The sequence below is a fragment of the Pantherophis guttatus genome, chromosome 2 (genome assembly GCF_059756535.1).
Source record: "Pantherophis guttatus breed Tessera chromosome 2, ASM5975653v1, whole genome shotgun sequence".
Classification (NCBI taxonomy): Eukaryota; Metazoa; Chordata; class Lepidosauria; order Squamata; family Colubridae; genus Pantherophis; species Pantherophis guttatus.
The window spans coordinates 280,298,939-280,311,302 of record NC_142064.1 but is presented as its reverse complement, the minus strand read 5'-3'; the positions used below and the strand labels follow the sequence as shown (position 1 = coordinate 280,311,302).

At 42.4% G+C, this 12,364-nt stretch overlaps 1 protein-coding gene across 2 annotated transcripts; it reads right to left on the bottom strand.

Moving 5' to 3' along the window:
- Positions 1-202: 202 nt before the first annotated feature.
- Positions 203-12,339, bottom strand: LOC117668098 (uncharacterized). Of its 2 annotated transcripts, none has more exons than XM_034421774.3 (5): positions 11,646-12,339; positions 9,772-9,913; positions 9,235-9,317; positions 7,266-7,392; positions 203-3,517 (listed from the first exon to the last, which is right to left on the bottom strand). In XM_034421774.3, exons 2-5 carry the CDS (start codon positions 9,869-9,871, stop codon positions 1,185-1,187), a joined length of 2,643 nt encoding a protein of 880 aa, XP_034277665.2. In that variant the 5' UTR covers positions 9,872-9,913; positions 11,646-12,339; the 3' UTR covers positions 203-1,184. The 2 variants fall into 2 exon arrangements, with proteins under 2 accessions (XP_034277665.2, XP_034277666.2); XM_034421775.3 differs by having other exon boundaries at positions 203-3,514; positions 11,646-12,329.
- Positions 12,340-12,364: the final 25 nt, after the last annotated feature.

Genomic DNA, 12,364 nt, shown 5'->3' with positions numbered 1-12,364 from the left:
ACATGCAATCACAGCTTTATAATTAGATGGAGAACATTATTTGGGAACTAGGAAAGAAAACCTTTTATCTTCCACTTTGTAATTCTGGAACGCTGCTAGGATTCCTCTCCTGCCCCGTTGCATGTATTAAAAGTGCACTTAAGAGAGAAATAATGAAGTTAGGACACTGCCACTTTATAAAACAATTCTTCAGACTAAGCCGTGAAAGAGAGAAAACCAAAAGATACAGTTTTATTCAAGAAATTATCACAACAAAGCTCAAATTGCCCATCTCTGCCTTAGAACCAGCATGGTGTTTTTAATCCCATTACGCTGAGGAAACCAGAAGAGTTAATAGAACACAAAAAGTGTTGACAGTCCTCACAATTAACAGTCTGATCAATCAGATGGACAACAAGAGAAAACTAAGATTTTGGCTGCAAAAAGAGCGAACTCTAGAATTGCTCTACTGTCACTCTGCCGGGTGATTCTAGCAGCAATCGATTGAGAGATACAAACAGTAAAGGGTATCATAGATCTTCCAAAAAAGACTAGATTCAAGGCTCTGTAAGGACAAATGCTTAATATCACTGAAGTAATCAGTTGTAGTTATTCTTCTCCATTGTCCTTAGAATCATTGTTCCTTATCTTCCATTCTCTAGCATTTAATTGTGGTAAAAAAACAAAACAAACCAGTAACATGATTGCCAACGTCCGATGATGCATATGGCACAAGATAAGGCTGTAATAGGGGATGCGGTAGCTCAGTGGCTAAGACGCTGAGCTGATCGATTGAAAGGTCGGCAGTTCAGTGGTTCAAATCCCTAGTGCCGCATAATGGGGTGAGCTCCTGTTACTTGTCCCAGCTTCTGCCAACCTAGCAGTTCGAAAACATGTAAAAATAAAATGCAAGTAGAAAAATAGGGACCACCTTTGGTGGGAATGTAACAGTGTTCCGTGCACCTTTGGCATTTAGTCATGCTGGCCACATGACCACAGAGAAGTCTTCAGACAGTACTGGCTCTTCGGCTTTGAAACGGAGATGAGCACCGTCCCCTAGAGTCAGGAACAACTAGCACATATGTGCGACAGGAACCTTTACCTTTACCTTTAAGGGTGTAATCTGCAAAATTTTTGACACACAATCCATTTATGCAGTTCTAGTCTGTTTTTATGGGTTTCTCTTGAATGATTTTTTTCTGTGCTCATATAGGCACCGATGTTGAATAAATACCATTTCCCATACGATTATATGATTTTTCATGCGTGTGGATTTTTTGATGGGAAGTGAGGGACCCCGACTCAGTGAAACGTTGTCCACACTCCGTGCATTGATATGGTTTCTCCCCAATGTGGATTGTGTTATGTTCAGTACGATGTTTTTGACTGAAGCTTTTGTCACATTTCTTGCCCTGATATGTTCTTTCCCTTGTATGGATCCGTTTATGGGAGGGGAGAAGTTTTTGAGAATGAAAGCTCTTTCCACACTCCATGCATTTATAAGGTTTCTCACCAGTGTGGATTCTAGTATGTATAGTATAATTATATTTTTGTCTGAAGCTCTTTGAACAGTTCTTGCATTTATAGGGTTTTTCCCCAGTGTGGATCCTTTTATGGGAGGTGAGAGAACTTGAAGCTCTAAAACTCTTTCCACACTCCAGGCATTTATATGGTTTTTCTCCAGTGTGGATCCTTTTATGGGAAGTGAGAGAACGGGACTCAGTAAACCGTCGTCCACAATCAGCGCATTCATATGGTTTCTCCCCAGTGTGAATCCTTTGATGGCAAGTAAGGGAACGTGACTCGGTAAAGCATTTCCCACACTGCGTGCACTTATACGGTTTCTCCCCGGTGTGGATTCTGCTATGTCTAGTATAATGATGTTTTTGACTAAAGCTCTTTCCACATTCCTTACAGTGATATGGTTTTTCCCCAGTGTGGATCCTCCTATGGATAGCAAGGGACCCCGAATTAGTGAAGGGCTTTCCGCACTCCAGACATTTATATGGTTTTTCTTCAGCGTGGAACTTTTTATGGGAAGTGAGAAAACTGGAAGCTCTAAAACTCTTTCCACACTCCGTGCATTTATATGGTTTCTCCCCAGTATGGATTCTGTTATGTTCGGTGTATTGATACTTCTGGATGAAGCTCTTTCCACATTCTTTGCATTTATACGGTTTCTCCCCAGTGTGGATCCTTTTGTGGTACGTAAGGTGACTGTTCTTGTGGAAGCCCTTTCCGCACTCCGTGCATTTATATGGTTTCTCTTCATTGTGGATTCTGTTGTGTATAGCATACTGATAATTTTGACTGAAGCTCATCGCACAGTTCTTGCATTTATACGGTTTCTCCCCAGTGTGAATCCTTTTATGGGAGGTAAGAAAACTTGACGCTCTGAAGCTCTTTCCACACTCCATACATTTATAGGGCTTTTCCCCGGTGTGGATCCGTTTGTGGTAAGTCAGAGAACCTGATTCAGTGAAGCATTTTCCACACTCCTGGCATTTATATGGTTTCTCCCCTGAGTGCTTTCTTTTATGGAAACTAAGGTGTTTTGCAGAACGGAAGCTCTTGGTACATTCCGTACATTTATATGGTTTCTCCCCGGTGTGGATTCTTATATGGGAAGCAAGTAACACTGAAGCTCTGAAGCTCTTCCCGCACTCCTGGCATTCATATGGTTTCACCCCTGTGTGGATTGTTTTGTGAGATGCAAGGGAACCTGATTCACTGAAGCATTTCCCACACTCTGTGCATTTGTACGGCTTTTCCCCGGTGTGGATTCTTTTATGGCAAGTGAGGGAACTTGATTCGGTGAAGCATTTTCCACATTCCAAGCACACGTAGGGTTTTTCCCCGGTGTGGATTCGGTTATGTACCGTATAACTATGTTTTTGATTGAAACTCTTTCCGCATTCTTTACATTCATACGGTTTCTCCCCGGTGTGGATTCTTTTATGGCAAGTGAGGGAACGAGATTCGGTGAAACATTTTCCACACTCAGTGCACTTATACGGTTTCTCTCCCGTGTGGATCCTAGTATGGCAAATAAGATGACTTGGATTTTTGAAGCACTTTCCACACACTGTGCATTTGTACGGTCTCTCTCCTGTGTGGACCCTATAATGAGAAGTAAAATGACTTAAATCTTTGAAGCATTTTCCACACACCAGACATTTGTATGGTTTTTCTCCTTGTATTCTCTGACATAAAGTAAGGAGAAAGGTCCTTCTGGAACGTTTTCCGCTTTCATTCTGTTTTGCTACAATGTGGCTTCTGCAACAATCGCATAATCCTGATACATCTGTGGCTACTTTTCCACACCTTGGACATGCGTCTCTTTTTGGGTGAACATCTTTGGCTAAGAAGACGTTGATATCTGCAGATGGTAAAGTAGAGCATTTCCCCGGTTCCCCCTTTAACTCTTTTTCCACAGGACTTGGTTTTCCAGAAAACTTTTCCGCAACTTCCTTTTTGTCTTTTGGCAAAGGTGCTGCTGCCTCTTGGCCGGAACTCTCCACCTCCCATCCGTCACCTGCTTCAAAGAGAAGAAAAGAAAATTTGACATAAATTGAGGTGCAAATGGGCTCAGGCATCATTGTTGCAAGCCCTTATTTGAACACTATCAAATCTTCCCTCCAGCTCTTCTTCCTTTTAGCTCTTTTTGTGATTCCTCTACCTCAGGGGTGTCAAACTCGCAGCCCACAGGCTGGATGCGTGATACGCTGACCATGTCCACCCCCGTTTTAGCGATGGGGGAAAGTTGCAATACGTCACATGATGACGCATCATTGCGAGTTTGACACCTGTGCGCTACCTGCTTCTGTCATAACATGGGGCTTTGCTTGGTATCGGGTTGATGTAAGATCTGCCACAGGCTTCGTTCTTGTCTTCCATGATGCAGCAGGCAGAACTGAATCCTGCCTAACCTATCCCTGAGCAATATCAGCCCTACTACTCCTTCAGATTCAGTTCCAAAGAAGAAGGAAACAAGGGGTAGTTTTGAAAGCTGTCTCTATTCAATAATGGGTTTGATGGTGGAGAACCTACCAGTTTAATTTCAAACTGAGAAAAGGGAAGTGCTAAAGGACTTGGATCTTGAGAACTGAGCTTCAGATAAATGATTTAGATAATAGAAAGTTAAATGAGGGAGAGGAGAAAAAAGAAATAGGAACCCAGATGACACCAGAGTAAATGGAAAAGGGGGATGGGAGGGGGAAAAAAAAGAAGACTATAAGGATAAATGTACAATTATGAAGATAACAGCAATAGATTGAGTAAAATTGAAAAGAAAACGAAAAGAAAGTATATGTTATTAGAATACTGGAATTGCTCGGATACCAAACAAGGAAAATATTCCACAACAAAGGAGAAAGAAAGAAAGGAGAGAGGAGTAGAGGGTAAGAAGAGGAGAGGGAGAGAGAGGAATGGAAGAAAGGGGAAAGGAGAGGAGAAAAGGCAGGGGACAGGAATAGGAGAGAAGGTGGGAAAGGGGGAAAAAGGGAAGGAGTGGAGGAAAGGAAGGGGAAGTAGGAAGAGGAAGGATGGAGAAAGTAGGAGAGGAGAGAAGGTTTGTTGTGAAACGAGGGAAAAGAAAGGATAGAAGAGCAACCGCGAATGTAATTAAAATGCCTTATTTTTATACTTTCTTTAAGAAAAATATGTATATGTGTGACCAATTATATATAAGAGAATGTACATTTATATTATGTATATAAGAAATAAAAATGAAAAACTTTTCTCAAAAAAGAGAGAGAGAGAGAGAGAGAGAACTGAGCTTCAGCATCCACTCCATGAGGGAGCTCTGTCTTGAAAATAACTGGTTCTCAATCTTGGTATGTTCGTTCATCCTTACTTGTCCCTGCATTTGGTGGCAGAACTTACAAAAGGAAGTTCTTGGAGAAAATGGGAGGGAGAGTCACATGGGTAGAAGGCCCATCTCTTGAACTCTTGGCCCACCCAAGTTCTCAATATGTTGGACAGCCCAGTTCTCTATATGTTACACTCTTGGGATACTCTGTGGGAGTCCAGGTAGTCCCCGGCTTACAACAGTTCATTTAGTGACCGTTCAAAGTTACAGCATTGAAAAAAGTGACTTATGACCATTTTTCACACTTACGACCATTGTAGTGTCCCTGAGCTCATGTGATCAAAATTTGGATACTTGGCAACTGGTTCATATTTATGATGGTTGCGGGGTCCCAGGGTCATGTGATCCCCTTTTGCGACCTTCTCATAAGCTAAATCAACAGGGAAGCCAGATTCACTTAACAACTGTGTCACTGTTCTGCCCCAGCTACGGACCCCAAAGAATGCAGCACACACAAAGTCCGTACAAACCTTAGTTTACTAATTAAGGACGACTAATGAGCTTTCTTAGCAGTTGTTCGAACACAAGTACAGTTTAAATCAGTCTTTTCTGAACAAGGGCTGTTAATTTAACTTCATTAACAGCCGACAAGAATCCAAGGAATAATAACTCAATTCTGAGGCACAGTATTTCAGATAACCGTAATCTTACTGTGGTTGGCAGAATGCCCAGAAGCAATTTGCAGCAAAAATGACAAGAGATAAACAAGAGCCGAATCAAACGTTTCTGGAATCAAGATGCGAAGGAATGTGAACGAAGTTGTTTCCTGCAAATTGCATCAGTCGTCGTCCTTCCTTAAATAGGCTAGGGGAGTGGCCAATTAGCCCCAAGCCTTACTCTCGAGGAGACCTCCTCCTGAGGAACCACTCCTGCCTTTTAACAGCTCTGCACGCTCGTGCATCGAGAAGAGGTTCCTCCTCTTCTTCCTCTTCATTTATCGGAGCTTCTGGAGGTTCTGAAGGCCCTGGCTGAATCCCCGCCTCTGGCACCACATCTTCTCCAGCCTCATTGTCTGACTCGAGCGCCAGCTGCACAGGCTGCTGGCGCAGCACCACACTAGCCTCCTCGCTGTCGGAATCAGCTACTAACTGCATAGGCCGCTGACAGGCCACAACAGTCACTGACTTAACAACTGAAGTGATTCGCTTAACAATTGTGACAAGGAAAGTCGTAAAACAGGGCAAAATTCGCTTAACAAATGTCTCGCTGAACAACAGAAATTTTGGCCTCAATTGTAGTCATAAGTTGAGGACTACCAGTATTAGGGCTTCCATGTGCCCTAATTTCTGTCATATTCTGTCATTATAGACAGAAAAATATGAAGAGGAAGGCTATCTTCAAAGTGGGATAAACAGGATTGGAAACTAGCTGGGATGGGAAGCTACATGGAGGACTCCTCTCCTATATCTGAAGACAGGATGAAGGTTTTAGCCCTTCTTTTTATATATATATTTTATTCATATATTTTTCTTTTACGTTCATAAGTGCTTTGTGAGCAGTGTATTGTCTGGGTCGGTTTGCTTACACATAATAATATTTATCCAATTTCTAATTTCTACCTCTATTATCAAGCCATTGATAAAACAAATTCCATGTTAAAAAAATATTCCGTATCTTCTTTATCCTTTATCTTTAATGTCAACCTATCCATTTCTGCACAATCTAGTATTTTTTTAATTACACTCACTTCTGTAGGTATTCCCTCATTTTTCCAGTGCTGTACAAATAGCAATAGCAATAGCACTTAGATTTATATAGCCCATCATAGTTCTTTACAGTCCCCTTAAAGCAGTTTACAGAGTCAGCATATTGCCCCTAACAATCTGGGTCCTCATTTTACTGACCTCAAAAGGATGCAAGGCTGAATCAACCTTGAGCCTGGTGAGATTCAATCTGCCAAAGTGCTGGCAGCCATGATCAGCAGAAGTAGCCTGCAGTACTGCACTCTAACCACTGCGCTACCGCGGCTCATGTACAATTCTTGCTGCTGTCAAGACATGCAGTATTAAGTATATAGTCCCTTTATCATACTTTCCTGGTAGTATGCCCAGCAAAAATATTTCTGGTTTATAATCTATGTGTTGCTTTAACATTTTTTCTAACCATGTATGCATTTTCATCCAAAAAAATTTTGCCTTTGCACATGTCCACCACATATGATAATATGTGCCCGGTGTCTGATTACATTTCCAACGTTTGGCAGACATGTTTTGAAACATCTTTGCTAGCCTCACCGGTGGTTTTAGCCCTTCTTAAAAGACCAAAGAGAAGTAGAAATGCAGCTGAGGACACTCTCTTCCACTATGGGAAAAGAAGAGGCCAGCATTTTCTGAGAAAGAAATCAGCTGTTTATGTCTGGCTAGCTAGAAAATACTTTCTACCACAATTTCAGGCTAGAGAAACACTAGTTCCTTACTTAAGGAGGCCACGTTCTTTGCGTTTTCCAGCATGACCTCTTGGTACAAAGTCTTTTGCTCACAATCCAGCAGGGTCCACTCCTCCACAGAGAAAAACACAGCGACATCCTCAAAGGAAACGGAATTCTGAAACAGAAACCACACATTCTACAAATGTCCCTCTTAAGAAACAGTTGAATACACAAGCTTTTTTTCTTAAAGAACAAACCTGATTCCCAATTAGAATAGATAAGCAACTGCCCCGAGTTCTGAGCCTCAGATTGAAAACATACCTGGGGATAATCTTTTATGAATTTGGCGAATTCTAAATCATGTAATGCCAGCAAAAGTGCTTATAGTCAAGGCTATGGTTTTCCCAGTTGCAATGTATGGCTGTGAAAGTTGGACCATAAGAAAGGCTGAGCGCCAAAGAATGGAGGCCTTTGAACTCTGGTGCTGGAATGACTCCTGCAAGTCCCTTGGACTGCAAGGCGATCCAACCAGTCAGTCCTAGAGAAGATCAACCCTGACTGCTCTTTGGAAGGCCAGATCCTAAAGAGGAAACTCAAATACTTTGGCCACCTAATGAGAAGGAAGGACTCATTGGAGAAGAGCCTAATGCTGGGAAAGATTGAGGGCAAAAGAAGGGGACGACAGAGAATGAGGTGGCTGGATGGCGTCACTGAAGCAGTCGCCATGAGCTTAAATGGACTCCGGGGAATGGTAGAGGACAGAAAGATCTGGAGGAATGTTGTCCATGGGGTCGTGATGGGTCGGACATGACTTCGCGACCAAGAACAACAACAAATTATGTAATGTACAGTAGCAATGTAACTTGTTGTACACCCTTCTATTAACGTCCAAGGACAGAGGTGAAACATGAACAAATCACCTTGTTACCGGGGAGGCTAAGAATAAAATTAAATATACTTCGCTGAACTTCTTGAGGATAAAAATGGATCTTGTTGCATTTTTAAAAATCAAAGCCTAATTGAAGGAAGGACGGCTAGAACAAGAGTAGATATATTGTAGATATTAGCTACATAGTATAAACTTAAGAAGAACCTTCTGCTTCCTCTTAAAACAGATCATCTTAAACTACAGTCAATTAAGAATTTTAATACAGTAAGCCAGCCTCACTCAACTTATCATCCTAATTTCTTTCTAGTTTTCACATCCACATTTGTGTGCAATGTTATTTAGATAATTTTTAACCTCCATGGCTTAGGACCGGGGTATCTACGAGACCGCCTTCTGCCACCAGTAGCCTCTCACCGACCAGTATGCTCCCATAGAGAGGGGCTCCTCAGGGTGCTGTCGGCCAAACAATGTCGACTGACGGCCCCCAGGGGGAGACCCTTCTCTGTGGGGGCACCCGCCATCTGGAACGAGCTCCCCCTGGAGATTCGGAGGATCCCGGACCTGCACGCTTTCCGCCGTGCCATCAAAACATTTCTTTTCCAGCAGGCCGGCCTGGCCTAACTTCTCTTTTAAACTTTTTAAAAAATTTTAAAATTTCTAAATTTTAAATTTGTCTTATGAATTTGGGGTGTTTTAAATTTCGTTCTCTGAGCCAATTATTTAATTGTATTTTAATGGTTTTTTAACATTTGTATTATATGTATTTTATTTGGCTGTTCACCGCCCTGAGTCCTTCGGGAGTAGGGTGGTATACAAATTTAATAAATAAATAAATAAATAAACCTGTGATTTTTAAGACGGCTGATGAATAATACTGCATGGCCATGTATTGCAGAGTTCAAACCATAATTACATTACCAAGTACGTTCCATTCAGCATCCAAGGGAGAAGAGGGTGTCTTTGTATTGCAAGATGGTTCCTCTTGAATTACCTGTAGCACCATGTGACTTCCTATCAAAGTGTCAGGAAGCTAATTACGAAACAGCCCCTCTCCCATTATCGGACAGGGCTGGATCATTTTGGACAGGGCTGGACACTAGCAGTTTGAGGATGGGAAGATCTTCCTACCTTCCTTGGAAAAACAAGTGCTCCTCCACCATGGACAACCAATGTTCCAGAAGATACCATCGATGTTGCTTTGGTCTCTGAGACTGAGAAAAAAAACAGAAGAACTACTTGTTATAAAAACTCCTCCTCTATTATTTCACATTCAGAAATCCATTCTGCTGTGTCTGCTGACTGGGTGACTGAGAGGTAGGAGTGCCTTGTGGGCAGAGAACAGCCCATCTAGAATATACAGATTAGCAGAGTTGGAAGGGACTTTGAGGTCATCTAGTCCAACCCCCTGCCCAAGCAGACCCCTACACCATTTCTGACAGATGGCAGTCCAGTCTCTTCTTGAAAGCTTCCAGTGATGAAGCTCCCACAACTTCTGAAGGCAGCTTCTGTTCCATTGTTTGATTGTTTCTCTTTAATTCTAGGTTGAATCTCTCCGTGATCAGTTTCCATATAGGCAATAGGCTGTATTAGCTTAGAGAGGGGCTGGAAAGCACTGTGAAGCGGTATATAAGTCTAAGTGCAATTGCTATTCTAAAGAGGCTTTACCTGATCGTCTCTTCTGAGATGGATCTTCCTGAGGGATTCCCCCAAAGAGCAGCTCTAGGGAGGGATCATCCCCCTTTCCTCCGAGCCGTTCAGCAGCCATTTAACTCAAAGGCTTCCAGACCCAAAACAGTTTCTGCGAATTCTGAGGTATATAAATGGAAAAAGTGATTATTGTTCTTATTAATACTTCTGCTTCCATACTTCAGCCTGCCTTCCATTGAGGATCTGTACCCTGCATGTAAAGAGGGTTGTGAAAATATCTACAGACCCCTTACATCCTGGACATAAACTGTTTCAACTTCTTCCTTCATGACAACCCTATAGAGCACTGTATGCCAAAAAAAACAGACACAAGTTTTTCCCCCATGCTATCTTCTGCTACACAACTAATTCCCATAACACTGTCTTATGCCACCTAATAGAGCCATATTACTATTCTGCTTCTTATCTTCCCTATTGCCTATTACTTTAGCATCTTATGACTATCACTTTGTGGTTTGTATTTTAAGATTTAGGTTGACTGCTTTTATTTAGTATCCTACTATGATTTGCTTTTATTTAGTATCCCATGACTATCAGATACAACAAGACTGTTGTATCTTGTGATTTATGATGATTGTATTTTATGATTATCATCACGATATATCACTTGTTGCTTGTATGTGGACTGAGAGCTTCTGCCCCAGAGACAGATTGCTTGGGTGTCCAATCACACTTGGCCAATAAAGAATCTAATCTAACCTGATCTGATCTGATCTGATCTATTATTTCTTCTCTTCTCTTCTCTTCTTCTTCCATTCCTATTCCTATTGTTCTATTCCACTCCATTCCATTCTATTCTTATTCATCCATTCCATTCCTATTCCTATTGTTCTGTTGTCCTCTCCTGTCCTGTTCTACTCTACTCTATTCTTATTCTTCCATTCCTATTCCTATTCCTATTCCTATTCCTATTCCTATTCCTATTCTTATTGTTCTGTTCTATTCTATTCTATTCTATTCTATTCTATTCTATTCTATTCTATTCTATTCTATTCTATTCTATTCTATTCTACTCTACTCTACTCTACTCTACTCTACTCTACTCTACTCTTATTCTTCTATTCCTATTCCTATTCTTATTCCATTCCTGTTATTCTGTTGTCCTGTCCTGTCCTGTCCTGTTCTACTCTATTCTTCCATTCCTATTCCTATTCCTCTGTTCTGTTCTGTACTACTCTACTTTACTCTACTCTACTCTATTCTTATATTCCTATTTCTATTCCTATTGTTCTATTCTATTCTATTCTATTCTATTCTATTCTATTCTATTCTATTCTTATTCTTCCATTCGTATTCCTATTCCATTCCATTCCAGTTATTCTGTTGTCCTGTCCTGTCCTACTCTATTCTTCCATTCCTATTCCTCTGTTCTGTTCTGTACTACTCTAGTTTACTCTACTCTTATTCTTCAATTCCTATTCCTATTGTTCTGTTCTATTCTATTCTATTCTATTCTATTCTATTCTATTCTATTCTATTCTACTCTACTCTACTCTACTCTACTCTACTATACATTTATTCTTCTATTCCTATTCCTATTCAATTCCATTCCTGTTATTCTGTTGTCCTGTCCTGTTCTGTTCTACTCTATTCTTCCATTCCTATTCCTCTGTTGTTCTGTTCTGTTCTCTTCTACTCTCTTCTACTCTCTTCTACTCTCTTCTACTCTTATTCTTCCATTCCTATTCCTTTCCATTCCATTCTCTATCCAATGTTCCATTCTATTCCCAAACTAAGAAAGGAAAAAAAGGGGGGGCGGGGGACACGTAAAACCGTGGAGAAAGGGAGGGAGGGGGAGAGACGAGGAGGGGAGGAAGAGAGAGAAACCCCACCTTGTATTCCCGAGGTTTTTTCCCCCAAAGACGCTTCTTCAGAAGTCGCCGCCGTTTGGAAGCGTCTCATCCAAGGCAAAGATTAAATCATTTCGGGATGGATCAGGGATGATGCTGGGGAGGTGGGGAGAGAGGGCAAGCCGCGGGGCTCCTCCGGAGCTAAGCTTCCCTCGGACCGACCCTTGAAGACTGGCTTTCCGACCCAGGAGACAAGCCCTGGCGATGATCGGGGCAAAGAGACCGGGCTTCTCTGGATCCTCTGGCTCCCCGGAGGGAGCTGTCCGGGCTCCAGCCAAGAGCCTCCCCGAGAGAGCTCTCTCCTCTAGAGAGCTGCAGGCGGAGGTTTCTTTCAGCCCTGCCCGGAGACTTCCAGGAAGAAAAGCAGGCAAGCAGGCAGGGAGGGATGGAGGGAATCTTCTCGCCCGGCACCCGCAGGGGAGAGGCGGCTCTGCCCTTCGCCCGAGCTCCGATCCCCAAGCGAGGCGCGCAGGGGAGGATCCGCGCAACGCCTTCCTCCCAGCCCAAGCCAGCTGAGCAGTTGCAGCCGCGCGCATGCGCCTTCTTCCCCGGCAAAGGTTTTTTTTTTTTTTTTTTTTTCTCTCCGCCAGCGAGCCAGGGCTTTTTTTTTTTTTTTTGGGTGGGGGGACTTGAAGAGGCACCGAACGGGTTTCCTTCCTAGAGAGGCCCCCGGGCACTTCCGGTTCTTTCCCCGTCCGGGT